Here is a 20,336-nt window from a genome sequence, read left to right as displayed (position 1 = left end):
CAGGCTGCCACCCCGTGCCTGCCACTCCACGCCCATCTTCGTAGGACAGAACCCAGGGTGCAGACTCCTGCGGGGGGCTGCCATGGCGCTGGTGAGGGGGTGGCTGTGCTGGGAGTGCCGGGAATCACCCCTCTGCCACCCTGGGGGGCAGCCCTCTCCCCCTCACGAAGAAGCAGCTTCCTTGGCCGGACCCGAGCCACACAAACACCCGCTTAGGAAAACCTTTATTAGTGCTAGGAACAGTCTAAAATCCAGTCATTGAAACAAGCAGGGTGGAACGTGACCATTATGAACGGCACACACACACACACCAGTTTGCCCTTAGAAAAGGTTAACAGAGGGGAAAAAAAAAACCCAAAAAACAAAACCCAAACCCAAAAAGGGCCTCTCTTCCCTGCCAGCCTGGGACGGGATGGGGACGAGGAGCTGAGGGAAAAGGTGCAGCTCCAAGGTTGCTCCTGGGAATCACCCGTGCACGAGGCACGGAGCGCTTGGAGAGGCACCGGTTCCCCCATGCTACTCCGGCAGCACCTCTCACCGTGCCACCTGTGGCAGGGGTCACAGGAGGGAGGAACAGAGTGAGCTATGGCCTGGGAAGGGAGGAAAGTGCGTGGTTTCCCTGTTCAGCTTCAGTTCTCTCCCTCGAGAGAAGAGGTCTGAAAGAAAACACTGAAAGCTCAGTAAAACATGACACTTAAAACAACCACAGCGTCAACTCGAGAGCGCCTGGCCCTGCACAGCCAGCACCCGGGACAGACACTCATCTATGCCTAAAACAGAGGGTGGGGACAAAGACAAGATGCTCAACATGGCCCCAGCAAGCACCAAGGAGCCGCTTCGCTGCTTACGGACCTGTCCCCAGGTCAGCACAAGAGGGGATCAGCGAGGGAAGGTGTCACCGGCTTTTCTGTGTCACCAGGGGGGTGGTTTGGGGGAGGGAGGTGGCAGCAATGACTTAGTCTGCACTTGGGGCGAGCTTTCTTCCAACGCTCTCATCAGCGGCCCAGAGCCGCTCTGGTGATGTGACCCAGGGAAGAGGAGAAGCAAAGGGAACAGCCCAAGCCAGGGAGGAAGCTGCAGCACAAGACCCTGGGGAGGGACGGCAGCTCCCACCCGCAGCCCTGGCTGGGGCCAGGACGGTGGCTGTGAGCGCAGGCACTCGGCCGCTCGCCGGCACTCCCCATGTGCTCAAACCACAGAGGAGCTGCAGGGACTGATCCCCCAGCCCTCAAAGGGCACCACGCAAAGCGCCCGAGGCTGGAGGTAGGGTGGGACACCAGAAAATGAGATCTGCTCTCAGCACCCCATCGCCACAAATGCTTCACGCCAGCGGGAGCTCGCAGCTCCTTCCAAAGGTCCTCAGCTCCCCTCTGCTACTGAGGAAGCAGCCAACTTTCCGCCTGCCCTGCACACTCGCTGCTAAAAACCTTTCCCAGCCCACACACGATGCCTCCTTTAGCAAACCCAGAAATGAGCCTTTGCCCTCGGGGTCAGTGCTCGCCTCAGGCAGCTCCAACCCATGACCCATGTGCCCAAGCAGGCAGGAGGGCAGCTCAGTGCAGAGGGAGGGAGGCACGCCATGCCACACTGGCCCTGCACCACGCAGGCACCAGTTTTAGGGTTCTTGGGGACAAGGGAACAGCTGGGTGGGCAGGTGGCACCAGCCTGGCTGCTCCCAAGGCTGGGCAAAGGGCTGGCTGCCGTCCCCCAGCCCGGCACTGCACCCAGAGCCCAGCCGCTCAAGGCCTGGCACACAGCCCACGCGGTATTTTTATCCCCCGGCATCCGTGTTGTTTGAAGCTGTCCGCTTGTTGTTTGTTGGCTTTTTTTTTTCTTAAAGCACAAGCCCTCCCCTGTCCCACCCTGGCTTAGAGATGACAGCAATAGCAACACACCCGCTGCTGCTATGACCTGAGCCCAGAAGGCATCGGCCACCCTAAGACAGCCCCAGCCACAGGGTCCCAGTAGCTCCGACAGTCCCTGGCGGAAGGCACAACCTCCCAAGGAGCCATCTCTGCCCTCCCCCAGGCCCGCTGCCCAGGCAGGAATGTCTGAGGGACTCAGGGCAGGACATTCCAGTAAATGCAACGGTTTTTAAGCTCTGGGATCTCCCCATCTTTATTCCACAGCCACCAGCTGCCCAAAGACAGGGAGAGCATGACTCCCAACGCAACTTGTTTCATGCTCAGAACAGTTAAGTCTGCCCTGGGGCACAAAACAAGCCCAGCCCAGTGGGAAGTCTCGTTTCTTAAAAAGAAGGGATTTAAAAACAATGACTCAAGATTGATAACTCCTCTCCCTCTCCTCCCTGGCTATAAATGAGGCTGAAACTCACCCTGGTGCAGAAATCAGGTTCAAAGTTCAGCCAATTTGTGTGGGCTCCCGACAGCCCCATCCCCCTCGGGGGGGGTGGGGTGGCAAAGGCCGTTCAGGTCCCTTCGCAGAGCTGTCACCGCAGAGCCCTGGACCAGGGCCGAACCCAGCTCCCGAAGCCCAGGGTGAGCTCGGAGCAGGATCCTGGAGGAACAGCTCCAGGCAGGGATTGGCCCAGGATGTGTTTGGTGACAGATTGGTGACAGAAGTACCGGCTGTCGCTCGGCCTGAGGGGACGGGTGCGTAGGCAAAGGAGCTGGCTTGACTCAAAACGGGCTGCAGCAGTTTCTCAGCAGGCTGAAGGCAGCGAGTTGCTCTCCACCTTCAGTCCTTTGCTGGCCAGGAAGGCGTCCTGCTTGGGGTCACGGCCCAGGAACTTCCTCAACATGTCGGAAGCATCCAGGGAACCGCCAGGATGCAGGATGCAATTCCTGTAATCCATGCCCACCTGCGAGCAGAGAGAAGGTACACGTAGGACACCTGCCCTCCCGCAGACACTGCCGGCTCCTGCAGCCCCTGCCACGCGCCAAGAGCCCGGCGGCACGGGACGTCCTCCCTACCTTACAGTTCATGATTCCCTCCTGCTTGAAGCGCGTGTAGAACATATCCATGGAGTACACTTCGCTCCAGAGGTAGCCATAGTACTGGGCATCGTAGCCTCCGGCCAAGTGGCCAAACGTAGCAGGCATGTTTGTACCTTAGTGGCGAAGGACAGGAAGAAGGTTTAACGGGAAACGCTGCTGGAACCACTCACAGCATGGAAAAACTCCTCCATGCTGCAAACATGTCAGAGCAGGCGCTGGGTCAGCTTGTTCACAATCCCAGGGGAAACAGGGAAGAACTTTCCAGTTATTTTTGTACTGTTTCAGCCCTGCTTTTCCTGGAGCCAGCAGAAACTGTCCCCAGTGAGCCAGCCTGAAGCCCCAGCCTTGAAAAGAACCTGCTGAGCCAAGCTTGCAGGCCAGACCTAGAGAGACAGCGAGAGTGGGACCCGCGAGCCCTTGGGTACCTGGGGTAGCAGGGACGCCCAGCACCTCTTCACATAGCCGGGCAAACACCTCCACGGGGTCAGCCTTTGTCTGGGTGTGCAGCGCCTGGTCCACCTTGGCTAGGACAATCTGACGCAAGTTGAAGAGCCCTGTTCCCAGAAGGAGGAGGCAAACTGAGCTCCTGCCTGCACGCAAGGGAATCTCCGAGGCTGGGTTGCAGCAGGGCAGGCGGGGGGGGTGGGGCTCCCCTTGCTCTCCGCACACCCAACTTCTGACCTGCATCCCCAGCCCAGCCCAGCCCAGTTCAGCGGCACCTCGCTCAGGCCTGAGCCAAGTTCCTGCCTGCAGATAATCCCTGCCTTCCCCGCCACCTCTTCTCACCGTGTCACCACCCAGCCCGCTGCACGCCTTGCCACGACACCCTCGCTCAGCCCAGATGAGCGGCAGGGAAATGTGGCTCCTTTCCCCCCAGCTCCCTTGGTCCCCACAGCACCATAGGGAGAGGCAGTGGGCAGGTCACTCAGGGTCCCCTTCCACTCCCCACCGCAAGGCTCTGCCCTCGCTGGGGACAGCAGAGCCCTCGTTCCCCTCCAGCTCCTCTTCACTGGCTCTCACTTCCCTCTGCAGGGACCAACCTGTGTTTGCCTGCCGGGATTTAATGAGCTTCTCCAGCAGCTCATCAGGGATGGGGCTTCCAGTTTTGTAGTGCCTGGACATGCGCAGCAGTGGCTCCTTCTCCCACACCCAGTTTTCCAGCATCTGTGATGGTGCCTCGACAAAGTCCCGCTCCACGTGCGTCCCACTGAACATGGCAAACTCCGCCTAGGAGATGTGGCAAGCTCAGAGCAGGGTATCACTTAATCCCACAGGAAAGCATGACAGGGGAAAGGTAACAAACCAACCTCTGCCAGCTCAGCCAGCCTTTACCTGAGAGCACAGCTGGTGCATGACATGCCCAAATTCATGGAAGTACGTCTCCACTTCATCATGCTGCAGTAGGGAAGGTGCATCCGGCGTGGGCTTGGTGAAGTTGGCCACCATGGCAGCCACAGAGATCTGCCGGCTGGAATCCGGCAAGAGGCAGCCCGGCTGCAGGCCAAAGCAGGCAGCGTGCCCATACTTCCCTTCCCTAGGTCGGGAAGAGGAGACTTACATGGATCCTGCCCCACGGGCAGCCACGAGCCACTGCGGTCCCACTCAAGGTGGAAAAGCCCCTGGTGACCCCGTGCTCCCTGGAGAGCCCTGCTCAGGACAGAGCGCTCCCTCTGCACAGCCACACATCTGGGAGCAGGACAGCCGCTCCTCTGCCCCAGGCACGCAGCAGGCTCCCCCTCCCACTGCCCCAGCCCTCCCTCCCTTCACCTGGCCCAAGGCCTCACCGTGGGTACAGGTCCAGGTAGAATTTGCCGATGGTCTCCCCAGAGGAGGTGTCCTTCACCGTGTAGAGCTGGACGTCCTCATGCCAGACCTGAGCCTTCTCTTCCAGATGGAAAGTGAGCCCCAGCAGCTCCTGGTAAATGGCTAGCAGGCCTGTGGTGACCACCTGCATGGGGAAGTACTCCTTCAGCAGGTTCTGGTCCACGCTGTACTTGGTCTCCTCCACCTGGTTCATGTAATAGCGCATGTCCCAGGCATTGATGCGGTTGTCAAACTCCAGGCCACGCTTCTCACACTCCTTCTTTTTCAGGTCCAAGATCACAGCCCGTTCCTTCTCTCCAAGGGGTTTCAGCTTCTGTGCCAGCTCATCTAGGAAAGCCAAGGCGGGCAGGGTTAGTTCCGTGGGGCTGAGAGCGGCAAACATCGCCCAGCAAGTGCTCCTGCTCCTGCCTCCCACAGCCAAGCACCGTACCCAGGAACGCAGCCACTGTCTTGCTGCTTTTAGCCATGTTCATCTCCAGCACAAAGTCTGCATGCGTGCTGAAGCCCAGCAGACTGGCTTTCTGAGCCCGCAAGTCCACCAGCTCCTTGAGGATCAAGCAATTCTCCTGCAAGGTCAAGTCAGACAAAGAGTGAAATGGGGTACGCAGGTGAGAAAGGAAGCACGAGCCCCAGTGTGGGAAGAAGCACAAATCTCAGAGGAGACTCCTTTGGTGCCTGGACCTGACCTGGCATCTGATCTGGCCCTGCTGGCATGCAGCAAGGCCCACCTACCTCTTTGCACCTAGAGTTAAACATTTCCTCCACCTTCCGCCTCGTCTCGGGCACGTAGCACTTCTTCAGGAGAGGGAAATAGTGCGGGTATTTCAAGGTGACCTTCAGCCTGCCATCCTCTGTCTTCTCCAGGGAGTTCAGGAAGTCCTCAGGGAGCCCCCCTGAGAAAAGAGCAGACAGGACTGATGGAAAGCCCTGGCCTCTCCAGAAATACCAGTTCTGGGATTGAGCACAGGAAGAGGCTCCAGCTCCTTGGCCAGAGGAATCCAGACACCTGGGACCACACCAGCATAGAAATAAGCCTGAGTGCTCCCTACCTAGTTCCTCCTTCGAGAAGGGCAAGTAGGTGGTGTCTTCGTTGAGGTTCTTGTTGAAGTCTATGCAAAGGACACTCAGCTTTTTCTTAATAGCTTTGATTTTCTTTAAAACAGAGATGAACAGAGAAAAGTCAGTCCAAAGGGAGAAGTCAAACAACATCGCTCACTGTCTCCAGCCAGCAGCCTGCCTGCCGAGTTGCCCAGCAGTCTGCACTTGGCTTTTATTCAAACGCAACGTTGCAGAATTAATTGCATGCAGGCACTGAGCTCTCAGTATAGAACAGGCTCCCTCTGATCACACCTGGTAGGAAAGCAGCCACCTCAGCAAGGTCCTAGCTGTCTCCTGCCAGCTCAGGAGCTGCAGGTGTTTAAGCAACAACCTCCTCTAGCCTTATTTCATTTCACCTTCTCTTTTATTTTATTTTTAACCGAGCTTTGAGCTCCTTCACCGAGCCACTGGCGCATGGCAAGAGAGGGGAGACCCTGAGCGGCTCAGCCCCCACTAACCCGCTCACCCCAACCCCAGCCCCAGTGGGGCACCTTCCCCAACTACCCCTTCGCATGAGGGGACCAGCTGCTACTTCCACTCCTGACCTGCACAGCACCACCTGCAATTTCTCAGGAGCCCCTCAACTCCCAGCATTGATCCCACTTGTAAATGTCATCCCCTTCAATGGAAAGGGAAAAGAGGGGCACAGACATCACCCAACGCACCCAAAGTCACAGGAATCAGGGGCAAAATTCAAGAGTCTGAGGCTCAGTACCCTGCTCTAACACTGTCCTGCCAGCCCTGCAAGGATTCCTCTACCCATGCTTCCTTTAAGCTCTGTGATCTCACCTCCTGTGTTTCCTCAGGGAGATGGAGACCATTTCTTTTACCCAGTTTGATCAGCCTCTCCAGATATCTCTTTGCTTCAGGCTTCAGCGAAGCGCTCTCAGCTTTCTCCTGTAAAACAAAACCCATGAGCACAGGGAACTGCAGGATCAGGTGTGGCAGAAAGTTGGCTCCCAACAGGAGTTGTGGGTTATTATAACACCAGATGGAAACACCTCACAAGACAGCTTTGGTTTGATGCATTAGTTCCTACCACGCTGCTTTAAATGTGTCACCTTTGCACCGTGTTAAAGCACTTTTCAGGGCATTACCCAGCCCCTTCCCCGCCTGAGGCAGGCTGGATTCACTAACACTATCTCACCAAAGGGGTAATTGAGGCCCTGAGGGGGGGCAGAGCCCTCAAATCCCAGCTCCCCAGTTCTCACTAACAGCTGGACCATTCTGCCACGATCATGCAGTGATTCAGTTCCAGACCTGACTCAATATTGTTCACTTCTAAGTTCTGGGACAAGGGTCGTTGTAATTCCAGGAGGATTCAGCACATCACTGACAGAGCAACCTCCCAGGCACACACCTGGAGCCAGACAATCCGCTGGTACACATCCTGCCTCATGCTCATCTCCACATCGAACTCCGAGAGCTTCTTGTCAGCCTCCGTGCTCGCTGCACGGATGTCTTTGCAAGGAGAGACGTGCTGGGGGAAGTCCAGCATGTTCCGACGGACTGGAAAGACAGAAGAGGGATTACGGTGAAGGCAATGGCTTCGTGTCCCAGAACTGCTCGTGAGTGGGAGTGTACACAGAGAGCCTGTGTTAATTGGGAGCCAGTTTGACGGCCCCAGAGCCTGACCTGCCCGCCCACACAAGGAAGAGCAAAGCAAGCTGCTGCCATCAGCCAAACCCAGAGCTGTCCTGAGGAGCACTTAGTCACCCATAGCACCCATTCACCCCTTCCTTGCTGCCAAGTGCATCTGTCCACTGACTTCCCACTACAACCCATCTCTCTCATGAAACTCAACACAGATTTCATGCCTGTGAGATGCTATAGCTGGGATCAACAGTTTGAAGACTTACAGGACTTATATGCTGGCAGACGGGCAGCATCGTTGGGTGACTCCTTTCCTTACGCTACCAAGCTAAAAGTGACACACCTTTTCTGCAGATGCTCCTCAAAAGCCACCACACCCCAGGTGTGCTCTGTCCTGACGTATTTCCGTTTTAGAAGTGAAAACAGGGAGAACATATGCTCCCACCATCTCTGCAAGACCTCAAATAATACAACTCCAGCAAGAAGGCACTGCCCTCCAGGCACAAGAACTCTCCACCCAGCAGAAGGTGAGCAGGCAGCTACTCTCTGTTGCCCAGGGAAAGTGCTGACAGTTCTGCTGAAGTTAACATTACCCCTGCTTAGTAAGGGCTTTGCCTCTTATATTAGGGAAAAAAAGAGAAAGAAGAAGAGGCTTGAAGGCTGGCTTCTGCTTCATACAGATGTGACACCTCGCAACATGGGTGGTCAGGACAGCTAACAGATGCTGTGAGGTGGGAGGGGGGGTTGTGTGACTTGGGCACTCTAATGTTTTAAATAATTAGCCAGAGATATATCAAAGCCTGCACAGTTTGTCAGCACGATGCCATCATGTCACGTTACTTTACAGATAATCCCTAAAACGACAGCGGTCTTTCAACAAGGCACGTGGAGAGACATTTGTCTGCTGCCTTAGGGAAAAAAATTAGAAAAGTGCCAAAGATTTCTTAGGTCACACAAACCATTTCTGCCAAAGTGCTATCTGTTCCCACTAATGCACCTTGCCACATAAAAGCAGGAGATAACCTTGAAAACCTGGCTGCTCCTCCCGCAGACCACCCTGCTGCCAAAGCCCCACCCTTGTTTTAGACTCACTCTTCCATTCTACTCTCTTCTTTGCACTTCTATCTAGCTGCATAAACATTAACTGGGGAAAAAAACCCCAAAAATATACTAATGAGGGAGCCAAGGGAAGAAAAAAGATGACAGTACAAGGCAAAAAAAACCACACCCCAAAAAGTCATAGTAACAACATGCTGATTCCCAGAAAGCCAGTCCTCCTGCTCGGTGTACATACCCGTATATTCCACTTCCACATCTGCCAGTGGCTTGAGAGTGTTTTCATAGGACACCTCCCCCTGCTCCTGAGAGCCCACCCGGTCGTACACAAGCTTGGTCCTCTCCGTCAGCTCTGCAGCCATGTTTTCTATCTGTTCGGCAGTCAGGTCCCATCTTAGCTGGTTTGCCAGCAGCCTGGGGGACTGGCTGTCCACAACGTTACCTGGGGATGTGGCAGGGAAACGGTCTGCGAGAAGCAGCCTTATGCAGGCTGGAAAAAAATTCAGCTGGACAGCTAAAGCTCGATAAAAGCACTTACAGGAGAGGCCTGGCAAACAAACCGTGCTGAAGGGCAAGCGGGTAAGGAACCAGGGAGCTGGCAGCAAGCAACAGCCGGATTCTTTTCCGGACATTATTTACCCTCTCAGTCATGACAAGCCCTTCACAGCAACCTGACTCCCTCCCCGCCGTGCCCCTGGCAGGAGCCTCTGCCCACGGGACAGGGGGGTGGCTGTCACAGCACGGGGACACGGCTGTCCCCTGCCCGGGGCGGGAGCTGCGGGGCACGGAGGTGACAGCGGGAGCGCACGGCCACCCCCCACAGCCCGGGGGGGGCTGCCCCCGGCTCCCCCCAGCCCTCCACTCTCCACCTCCCTCATACCACGGCAGCTCCCCGCCCTTGCCCTCACCTCCCCCACCCACCCCCGCGGGCTCCCCTCGCCGCCCCAGCCCCTTCGGTGCCCCCCATCCCCCCCCACCCCCGCCCAGTACCTGTGGGGGGGGCCATGCCGGGGGTGCCGGGAGGCCCCAGTCTGCTGACGAGGCCGGGAGGAGACCGCGCCAACCCCACGCACGGAGCATGTGCCCCAACCATAGAGGCGGACAAAGAGAGCGGCTGCACCGAGGCATTCTGGGAGCGTGGGGGACTGGGCCGCTCTCCCCTTCTCTTCACTCCATCCGGGCCGGGGGGAGCGGCCCATCCGCCCCCACATGTACAGCCCTATTCCTGCCCCGGCCCTCAGCCCGGCGGTTGGCAGGGGCCCGGGCCCGGGAGCGAAGCCTCACCGGGAGCGACACCCCAAAGCTCCCACCCATCCGTTCCCATAGCAACCCTCCCTCTCTATGGTAAAAACCAGGGCGGAGCGACAGCCACGCTTCCGGCCTCCGGCCGCTATTCCGGCCTCCAGCCCCTCTCCCGAGCCGCGCAGACTGCGCATGCGTCGAGACCCGGCGCCTGCACTCTCGCCGCAGGGCGGGGCGGGGCGGCACGCAGGCGCGGGGGGCGGGGCGGCACGCAGGCGCGGGGGGCGGGACGCATGCGCAGTGCTGAGCCCGCCCCGGCTGAGGCGAGTGTCGGGGCGCCCGGTGAGCGGGGCGGGGCGGGCGCCGGGCTGGGTTTCTCGTCGGGACCCGTCTGCTCCGGGCCGTGGCGGGGGCAGCGGCTGGGCCGGGGCGGAGGGAGGGTCGCGGCGGGACCCGGTGCTTCCCCCGCCCGGGGTCCGGTGTGGGCCGGGCCCGGGGCCCCCCGCGATGGGCTAGGCCGCGCCCGGGGAGGGCGAGCTCTGTCACCGCTGTTGTCCCTCACGGAGTGGGGCTGCCCCGCCGCGGGTGGGGCGGTGGCTCGGGCCCGCCGTGCCCCTCAGGCCTCCCTCCCTCCCTCCGCGGGGGCACCAGTGGGGGCTGCGGGCGGAGGTGCGGGGAGGTGCAGGGGGCCGCGGACTCTCGGGCCTGGATGGTCACCGGGGCTGGGGGTCCGGCCTGGCACGCACCGTGCTGCCTGTCTGCGGCTGGGGCCGGGGGCAGCGCTGGTGGCTTGCGGTGGGTTGGCTCGGTTGGGCTCTCTTTCACGGAGTTTGTGTTTAAACAATTTAATTTCATTATTAAATCACCCTGAGTGGTCTTCTGTGCTACAAACCCAATTAAGCATTCTGGAGAGGCAGAGAACTTCAGCTCAGCAGCAGCGTCATGCAAGGAGCTGCATCTGTGCTGCTTATGGGATCTGCATCGGGATCTCTGGGAAGCCCCAGCCTTGGCGTGTGGTTATGGGGGTCACTTTGCCACGGGCCCTTGCTCTTCCTTACCATCGGCCTCTGGCAGGCTAGGCTGGCAAGTGCCACGGAGGATTGGCAGCCTTGAACCCCAGCTCTGCTAACAGCGGCAAATTGCTTCAGCCCTTGTTTCTGTTTCAGAATCAAACTATGCTCTAGGAAGCAGAACACGGTGGTTTCTTAGCAGTGAACTCCTCAGTGCTCAGTTTGTCCAGTCCTGGTCGGTCTGAGATGTTTTGGGAGGGGCAGGACTGCGCCGAGCCGCTTGCCCTGATGAGGGTGAATTGAGGCCTGGAGTTGTGGTTACAGCAGAGAGAAACTCTGAACTCATGAAGGCTCTGGAGGCCTTGGCTAGTTCTGAGCCGCTCCCTTGTCTTCCACATTCATGCTGGGGAAGAGGTGCAGAAAAGCTCTTTAACTTCTTGACCATCAAGTCACATAATATCTCTCTCTCTCTCTCTCTCCAGATATTTCTTAAAAAAGTTACAAAAAGTTGAAACAAACTTCTGACAGCCTCCCAGAATGGCAGACCAGAAGCGCCTTGCCTATTCCATCATCCAGTTTTTACATGACCAGCTACAGAATGGGGGTCTGTCTCCAGATGCTCAGGAGAGTTTGGAAGGTAGGTGGTTGTACAGCCTCCCCTGTTTGTGCATTTAGGTTTGTCAGCCGCATGCTTGGGGAAATCTGGATGGTGTTACTCTCTTCTGCCCTTTCCTTGGCTGGGCTGTTCCAGACATCAAACTTTGCTCAAAATTTGAAATAATTTGTCTTCTTGGGGAGGTATCCAGAGCATTAGGGATGTTGATTACTTGTTATCTCTGTCAAAAGCAGATTAGCTTGACGAAGGGATATACTTGGGATCAAATGCCTCTCTGACCCTGTGTTGGAGACTTAACAAGTTTTATCTTAAATGAGGTGGAGTCAGGAGGCTGATTGTGTAGCGTAAAGTGAGAACTGTCATTGTGCGGAAGTGTTTTATGCTTGCAGAGTGCTTTTCCCCTTCTGCTATCAAAGTGCTTTTCCACAGCACACCCTGGAGTGTTTATACAGGCTTTTTCAGAGGGCTTCACTGGTAACAAGAGCACACTGATCTTAAAAGATCTGCTTAAGGAGCTTATGCTTTAGTCTTTGGCTTGTACGTTTGTCCCCCTGAAAGAGAGCACAGGCACGTCTGCAGAATGGTGGGTACATTCCTGGGTGAGGCAGGAATGAGAAGGGTGGGAGGAGGGTGTCGGGTGGAAGGATGGGTTTAATTCTGGTGCTTTTGGACTGTGAAATACGGTGTGAGAACTCTGTGAAACTGAGCTCTGTTGTGTCACGGAGGTTTCCCTCTGTACTGGGAACAGCTTCCAGGTGCCTAATGAGGGGAGGAGGTGGTTGGTTGGTGTCTGTGCACCTCTGTGTGGCCACAGTGCTTCAGAGCAGCCACCCTCTAGCAAGTGAAACATTTGCTCTTTGCCACCTGCAGCTGTGGGAATGCTAGTAAAGCCCCAGTTCAGTTAACTTCTGTCCCCAGCACCTGCTCTGGTGTCACCTGAGGGGATGGAAGTTGTGACTGACTCAATCCAGGAGCTTGAGCTTCACAGCTAAGGTTTGCCCAGATCTGAGGTTTTGGCAAAATTTGAGGATATGACCCAAGTATCAAGTCTGGAAATGTGTGTTTTGGTTGTTTTTTTTCCCTGTTATGTTCAACAGAAAGAAATTCTGCTGAAATTCAGAGGGCTAAGTATTCAGTCATAGTGGGGTAAGCTAATTACCTGCCTCTTCTTGTCCAGTGGCCATCCAGTGCCTGGAGACAGCATTTGGGGTCTCGATGGAAGACCAAGGCCTAGCTGTGTCCCAGACTCTTCCTGAAATATTTGAAGCTGCTGCAGGGAAGGTGAGTGAGTGCCCTAAAATATGTGCTGAGTTTCCATTTAAGCAGCCAAAGCAATGAGCTCTGCTTGATTCTGTGAGGCTGCTGCCCCCTCGGAGGCGTGTGGGAGTGAATTGGGCTCGAAGAGCCAGCGCTTGGGAAGGGGGAGGTGTAGCACATCTTGATGCAAGTCCTTATTGCAGCATTATCCCTTTCCTTGCATAAGGAGCCTGAACACATCAGAACAAATTCAGAGCCCATCACCCCCTCTGAAGACGACATAGCTGAAGCTGAAAGACTCAAGACTGAAGGTAACCTCCCCTGGAGCTGGCGTATGAGGTTTAGGTAGTAATGGGGAGGGTGGCTTAATTCGCTCAGCACCTGAGGAATGCTTGGAGTGGGGAAAAAGCAGATGGGCTCAACCCTTCCATTTCTGCTTGTTTCTCTGCTTGTGCTCCAGGAGCGTGTGTAGGTTAGCATAGTTTAGCTGCAACAGAGACTAGATAGACAGCTGGGTCAGCATTTTCTTTTGCATCCTCAGAAGCCCGTGCTGTGTAGAACAGCATCTTTCCCATTGCACTTTCCTCCGTGCGTTGCCTTTTCTTTGCCACGTGAGAGAGCGCGATTAGTGCTGAAGTACAGTGGAGAGTTTTCTCTCAGCTGATGTGCTGCAGTGCTTTTCAGGTTGTCGTGCTGATTTGGGGAAGCCTCAGGTGTACCTGAGGAGCAGGACAGCTAAGGGTGCTAAGGGGGCTTGCAGGATCAGGCAACCTGGAATTGGCAAGGCACTGGTCCCCTATCTCGCTGCTGAACATGCCTCGCACTTGCAAAAGATTTGATTGACCAGCAAGTGATTGGTTCCTCTCTTGTTCTATTTTTTGAAGTAGAACATAGATCCAGGCCTGCTGCTTTTGTTTGTCCCCGTTTTTCCCTTGTTAATGAGCCTTTCTGCCATCTTTTTAGGAAATGAACAAATGAAGGCAGAAAACTTTGAAGCTGCTGTGTCTTTCTATGGAAAAGCAATTGAATTAAATCCATCCAATGCTGTCTATTTCTGCAACAGGTACTGATTCTCTCTTTCTCCACCCTTGTACACCTGTGGTTTTGTTCTTACTACTTAGCAGATCTAATGGTCCAGACTCTCGAATGGTCAAAATGCCTTTTTTATGATTCTGTAAACTGCTTGTGCTGTTGCTTGCTGTTTGTGTGGGTTTTTTAAGCTCAAAGTGACACACTTCCCCATGCCTCCTGCCAGCTCTGTGCCCTGGCATCTCTAGATAGGATGAAGGTGTGGAAACAAACTCTATTAGGCATTTGGGGAGATATAAGGATGCCAAGAAATACTATCTGCTTTCATGCAGTTAACTCCTAAGTGGGCTAGAGACCCCAGGTTTGGGAGGCTGTCTGGCAATAAAAGCAAAGGAGTGAAATGAGATAAGCTGCAGGCTTGTTACAGTAACAGAACTGTGTAAGTTATCTGTGTGCAAAACTGCATATGCAAGCAAATTTCCTATTTTTCAGTTCTAAGCAAAAGCGTTTGAAGGTTGGTGGGAAGACAGTTACTGAATAAAACAAACTTTGAATCGGGATTTTAGTTATCTGCTTATTGGGAGTACACACGCACAGCTGGCTATGCGAGTGATGTGTCTGCACACATGCTGGTGACGCGGTGAGGCGTTGCTTGGGGCGAGGAAATCCCACTGGTGCTTTTAGCCAAGCTTTGCTTTAGCTTTAGCTGCGTGAGGGTCAGTCCCATGAGATTTTGGGCAGTAAAAGTTGTGAGATTGAGGCTTGAATGAGCATATTACGGCTTCAAAAACAGTTTTCCCTCTTATGTGGAGTGTGTGAGGAAATGGGTGAAACGGTGGTTAGGACTAAGAAATCAAGGCATAAGGGAAGCCGAGAGACACTGAGCTAGCAAGTGTGATACTAGAGTGCCTTGCTGGAGCCCCGCGTCCTCTTGGGAAGTCCATAAGGAGAAGTAAGAGCCTGGATTTATTTGCTGTCAGAACAGAACGTGCAGCTGGGTGTTTGGATAACAGCCTGCTCACCTAGATATGGCCTGGATTTGTGTCAAATTCACATTTGACTTTGTTTTGTGCAACAGGAGACTACACAGAGGGAACAGGGATGACCTTGATCAGTGTATTCCAGCTGTTAAGTGGGTTTTTTTGTCCATGTTTCTCCATTCCTTCCAGAGCTGCTGCATACAGTAAACTGGGAAATTATGCTGGAGCAGTGAGAGACTGTGAAAGAGCTATAGGCATTGACCCAAACTACAGCAAAGCTTATGGCAGAATGGGGTAAGAGCAAGCAGGCTTTTTTTGTGCCAGAATTTTAACCTCTAAATGCCTTGTGGCAGAGATACTATTGGTGGTGTTCTGCCTTGGAATGCTATGGAAAAATACTTCATTTTTCACCTCTGCTGGGAGTGGCGAAAGACTGCAGGTGCTTCTCTGACTCTGTTTCTTTTTATTTTATTTCCACTTTAATAGCTTGGCCCTCTCCAGTTTAAATAAACACACAGAAGCTGTTGTCTACTACAAAAAAGCCCTGGAGCTGGATCCAGACAACGACACGTACAAATCAAACCTTAAAATAGCTGAACAGAAAATGAAGGAGACTCCTAGCCCAGTAAGTTCTGAAGATAATACTTGTGTGTGGGTAAGATTAGAAGGAAGCTTCTTCACTGTAAATGCTAACAGGTGCAGTCTGCAGAGCCTTGGTGACCTGGGTTGTGTTTTGAATACCAGTCTTGTATGCAGATAGTTAATGAGTCCTGCTGTGAACATTTCCAATAAAATCCGGAGAGGGTAACTTCACTGCTTGAGCACAGTCACCTTGGGCTCATTTGGAAGAGCTGGAAAATGAGAGTGATTAGAAAGGAATGTTTTGAAACAGCAATTTTGCCTTAAGCGCCTTTCTTAATTAAAGTCACTACTCCTAAAAGCTGGCCTTTTTTTTTTTTTATTTCTAGTGACCCGTTAGCAATACCAAAAGGGTGGCATTTTTCTTTACAAAGGTTATTTTATTGAGAAATGAAACCTGGTGGTTTCCTAGCCAGAAAGCTGCTGACTGCCCTGCTGCTGTGCTCCATGCAGGAACATGTGAAGTTTATAATTTTGAAGGGGATTTTAATTCTAAAGACTTCCCTGCACAAAGATGACCAAGTGGATGTGTTTAATTTGGTGGTTGTAGTGGGTTACAGCTGTACATTGCTGATGTGGCTCAGCTGGTGAGAGAGGTCATCAGTAAATCATGTAATGTGGACGTCTCCCTCAGTGAGCCTAATCCCCTGAGGCTGGCTGTGACTTGGAGGCTTCCGGAAAGGGTATGGACAGAGCCTTTTCCCTTTGTTGTGGTTTAAGGATTCCGATTGCACTGGGAGTATTAATGAATGTTCGTTGTAATGTGCATTGGGAAGTGAGAGGACGTCATCATCTGCATTTCTTTATTCTTACAGACTGGAGGTCCGGGAGGATTTGATTTAGCTGGCTTGCTGAACAACCCTGGCTTCATGAGTATGGTAAATTTGGACAGAGATCACAGCCACGTTGTATGGTCAGCATGTTGGTCTGTGCAGGATGAAATGTATTGATCCCTGGTGTGGGGAGCTCCTGTGTCTCTTTAGCAGACTTGGTTTCATTTCATTTCGTGGTTTCGGTGTTGCTGTGTGGGAACTGTGCTTGTATTTCATTAAGGTCAAATGAAGAGCCAGTGACTTATGGCAAGGAGAAGCCTGTGAATATGCTGGCTGGGGAAAGGGTGCCTGTTCTGCATTACCAGCCTTGTCTTGTGTGTTATGCTGTGCATCTCTTAGCTATTTTTGTTCTGTTGATCTGTTTCAAAGTATTTCTGCCTTCCCTGTGTTTGTAGTTGAATGGCACAACATCTGCATATCTACCCAGTCATTTCTGACTAAATAGGGTGTCATTTTTTTCTCCCCTCTTTAAATAGGCATCTAACCTAATGAACAATCCACAAGTACAACAGCTGTAAGTTTGATCCCATCTTGAATTTCCTCTTTGAATTGCTCATTTGAGGCCCTCTGTGTGTTTGGCACTTGCAGTAGGTCTGGGCTGGTGGCAGTGGGAGGGTGCTTGGGCCAGAAGTACAGAATGCAGCCTTTAAACCAGTCCAGCTGTCTGAGCTAGTGTGTATCTTGAGTACTCTGGACTGTGCTGGAGGGATCTTAGTATAAACGTTTGCAGCAGGGAGGCAGGATAGGTTGTGGCACTGGAATTGGGTTTGGGAAGCTTGGGATCAGTTTGGCTCTGCTGCACAGTATTTATGTGAGCTGGAGACAGGAGTTCACAGCTCCGTCCCAGTTAGAATGATCATATTTCCATTCTTTGTGCTACTGCGTTATGAGGATCAAATCACAATGTTTATGAGATGCTTATATAATATTAAGTCATAAAATTAATAAGGTACATACCTCTCCCAACCATCCTGACAGAGCATAGCTAGGCAGTGGGTTAGAGACTTTGAACTGATCGTTTGATTATCGTACGAGACAGCCTGGCTACAGAGCTGGATGTCGGCCCCCATTTCCATTTGCTTCTGCCTGCTCCTTCCGCTGCTGCTGGCTGAGGTTCTGCACCAGACACAGCCCGAGGACTTCCAGTGGGAGGGATTTTGTGTGCTGGACTGTTCACCATGAGTGAATCAGTGTTCAGGCTGTCCTGTCAGTAGGTCCCATTTGATGCAGAGCAAGCAAATAGTTTGTATGAGGAAGGGCAGTGTTTTGAATAAACATAACACAGGGCTTGCACAAAAAAGAGGGAATCCCTGGCATTACAGGAACTGACAGGGTTACAAATGTTTCTACGTTTTGTGTAGTTTAATGTTACAGTTATTCTGCGGATAATGGAAGGAAAATTGTTGCAGGAGATTCCCTTGCAGATAACTTCCTAATCTGTGTGGGAAGGTGCTCCCCCTATGCTGACGCTCCCCTCCTAGTGTCAACCAAACAATTTCTCTGTGGCTTGTTTTTTCCTGCTCTGAGCAATGACTCTTATTTCCACAGCATGTCTGGGATGATTTCAGGTGGCCACAACACCATGGGAGCAGCAGGCACCAGCCCCTCCACGAATGATCTTGCCAGCCTCATACAAGCGTGAGTGGAGAGCTGGGTGTTTCTCATTGCCTCAGCCAATAAATGGATTTGGGGTTTTTTTCTGACCAGAAGTGGAACTTTAAATTAACAGTTGAGGAAGGTTTAAATGTTGGGTGCAGTACTGCCTCTTTTGATGATGGGAAGTACTCGTTAGAGTTTTGGCAATCAGCTGTAAAGAATTTCCTAGCCCCAGACAGTGTGTATGAGAACGCTGACAGGATGGTTGCTTGTTCTCCTTCAGGGGCCAGCAGTTCGCTCAGCAGATGCAGCAGCAGAATCCTGAACTAATAGAGCAGCTACGAAGCCAGATTAGGAGTCGAACTCCAAGTGCCAGTAATGAAGATCAGCAGGAATGAGCGCTCCAGGTGAGGCTGCAGCCAGGAGTGCTGCTGTGTGGTGGCCAGCTGAGCGGGAATTTCTGTATTTGGCTGCAATATCGGACTTGTGCCTTAATGTAGCGATTTGGTGTGTCTCCCCTCCATGCAGACTGGGTTCTCTGCATCAGTACTGCTAGTACTGTGCCTCAGGCGCAAGGCTCAGCCCTGCGGAGTGGTGAATGAGAACTTTCCTCGCACGCTGACTGACAAACGAGTTTCATTTTCTAGTGTTCACGGTGGTTAAAGGGACACTTTATTTTCTTAAAGATTGAATTTGCAAATGTCTTGTCTTCCTGTCTCTGCAGCGCAGTCCGTGGGAACTATGTTCTTTGCTTTAAAAACTGGAAGCCATGTGCGTGTTGCCATTTCTTGAGTTGGAAGTGTCCAAGAGGGGGAAAAAATAATAATAATGGAAAAATACTTTATATGACCTGCATGTTAAAGACAGATTCACGCTTTCTTTCCCTAGTCTTCGTCCCTGCTCCTCCCCCTCAGCCTTTCCATTAGTTTTTGTCTTCTGGAAGATCCAGCAAGCTGAACACAAACCAGCATCGACAGTCTTTCTAAAGAAACTCAGAAAATTAACTACACTGTTACATTTCTATGTTATTTGCTACATGGGAATTTTTTAACCCGTTTTTGAAGAATGATGCACTCTTCACTACAGGACGTCTTCACTTTCCCGCCCACGTGCCACTTCAAAGAAGTGTTCAAGTCCTACCTAACCCCCGTCCTGCCCCATTTAATCTTCCTGCCAGTTACAAGACGGTAGCATTTGAACACTCTGGAGATCACGGGATCTTCTTGCTTCCAGGAACAGGGTTTCTGTTGATTAGATTGACTGTGTTTCTCATTCAGGTCTGTAGCCACATTGCCAGCGTTGTTAATACACGGGAGTTTGGTGCTCACCTCTCAAAGGTTAGTGTAAATGTGATGGGGGTGGGGGGTGGGGGGGGAGGGTGGGACTGGCCAGGAAGAACATGCCCATGGGCGACCACCCCTCTCATGAGCGTTTCCTGGTACACTTCTTGGGGTTCTTTCCCTGTCCTGACAAAAATTTGTCTAGTGTTTAGTAATTATGGCTATGTTGTTGGAATGATACAATCTGTGAACTAGTCAGGTGGACAGTAAGAAAGATACAATGTTTTTGGTGTTTAAAAGGTTTGGGTTTTTTTTCTTCTGCTTTTCTCATCTTTTATGCATGTAAGTAATCAGCCTGGTTGACTGTGCTAATGGTAGGAATAGAGGGTGCCTGAGTAGAGAGCAGAAGGAACAAAAATGCTGCTTGGATAGTAAAAAAAAAAATCAAGTGGTTGCTGGTTCAAGGTGGGGGCTTGGCGAGGAGCGGTTGTGCATCAGTGTGTAGCATGTGAGATGGAGGGAGAAGCTCCTGGAGCCAACTCGAGCGACCTGCAGCTTTCCACCCCTCAAATTACCCGTGTCGCTCCTTGGGCGAACAGAAAGCTCTGGCCAGTTCCCCTAGAAGTTGCTAGTTGAGGCCAGAGACTTTTCTATCGACCTGAGAGTTGTTTTTTGAAGTAGTTTGATTGTGGTGGGGAAGGCGTGTTGGTGGCCTGACTGCTCGGTGAAAAACATCTGGTCTGAAGGTGGATAGGTGTGAGGTGGAAAACGCCCTTTCAGGAGACCTGGCGGTGTGAGTGAGCAGGTATATTTGGAGATTAATATCAAGAAAATTATTTGTAAATGCTCCATAAAGTAATATGTGGTTAATGTAACTTGTGAAGAATAAAATATTTGGACACTTTCTTTGTTATCCCTCTTGCCCAGATGACTGAAGCCAGACCTGAGTGCTTGGGGCTACACATTGGGCTGCAGTGCCCGCTTCCAGCGCCACCAACGCTGTTGCAGGGCCAGGGCTTTGCTCCCTTGGGGCCAGGGCTGCTGCGAGGCACAGCCCAGGGACGGGTTTTATCCACATCTCCCAATTTTATTTTTTTTAATTGTTCTTTCCTGCTGAAATGCTCCTCCTGTTCTGCAGCACAGAAATGGGAACTCTTTCTTTCCATTTCTGCTTCCTCTGCTCCCTTGAAGTTCTCTCCAGCTGCTTTTTTGTAACCTAGCAAAAGGTTTAGGCTGTAGGATAGTGTGGAAAGAAAAAACCAAGAATTTTCCAAAAGGAGGAAACCATAGGCATTTTTTTCCTCCCTTTTCAGATAATTTCAGTGC

General features: G+C 52.7%; 2 protein-coding genes across 6 annotated transcripts; one reads left to right on the top strand and one right to left on the bottom strand.

Moving 5' to 3' along the window:
- Nucleotides 1-207: 207 nt before the first annotated feature.
- On the bottom strand, nt 208-9,803 carry THOP1 (thimet oligopeptidase 1). Its single transcript, XM_055804790.1, has 13 exons — nt 9,519-9,803; nt 8,767-8,970; nt 7,240-7,388; nt 6,669-6,776; nt 5,831-5,933; nt 5,514-5,674; nt 5,212-5,347; nt 4,742-5,108; nt 4,290-4,491; nt 3,998-4,184; nt 3,383-3,511; nt 2,934-3,070; nt 208-2,821 (listed from the first exon to the last, which is right to left on the bottom strand). The coding sequence occupies exons 1-13, from the start codon at nt 9,619-9,621 to the stop codon at nt 2,663-2,665; spliced, it is 2,145 nt and encodes a 714-aa protein (XP_055660765.1). The 5' UTR covers nt 9,622-9,803; the 3' UTR covers nt 208-2,662.
- A 237-nt stretch (nt 9,804-10,040) lies between these two features.
- On the top strand, nt 10,041-19,914 carry SGTA (small glutamine rich tetratricopeptide repeat co-chaperone alpha). Of its 5 annotated transcripts, none has more exons than XM_055804852.1 (12): nt 10,041-10,112; nt 11,263-11,417; nt 12,574-12,677; nt 12,880-12,964; nt 13,617-13,716; nt 14,852-14,956; nt 15,149-15,287; nt 16,117-16,179; nt 16,611-16,648; nt 17,683-17,772; nt 18,014-18,137; nt 18,455-19,914. In XM_055804852.1, exons 2-11 carry the CDS (start codon nt 11,318-11,320, stop codon nt 18,126-18,128), a joined length of 939 nt encoding a protein of 312 aa, XP_055660827.1. In that variant the 5' UTR covers nt 10,041-10,112; nt 11,263-11,317; the 3' UTR covers nt 18,129-18,137; nt 18,455-19,914. The 5 variants fall into 5 exon arrangements, with proteins under 5 accessions (XP_055660827.1, XP_055660829.1, XP_055660831.1 ...); XM_055804854.1 differs by having other exon boundaries at nt 10,071-10,093; XM_055804856.1 differs by lacking the exon at nt 10,041-10,112 and adding an exon at nt 10,542-10,565 and having other exon boundaries at nt 18,619-19,914.
- Nucleotides 19,915-20,336: the final 422 nt, after the last annotated feature.

Source organism: Falco peregrinus, chromosome 5 (genome assembly GCF_023634155.1).
Source record: "Falco peregrinus isolate bFalPer1 chromosome 5, bFalPer1.pri, whole genome shotgun sequence".
Lineage (NCBI taxonomy): Eukaryota > Metazoa > Chordata > Aves > Falconiformes > Falconidae > Falco > Falco peregrinus.
This window is presented reverse-complemented; position numbering and strand designations above follow the sequence as displayed.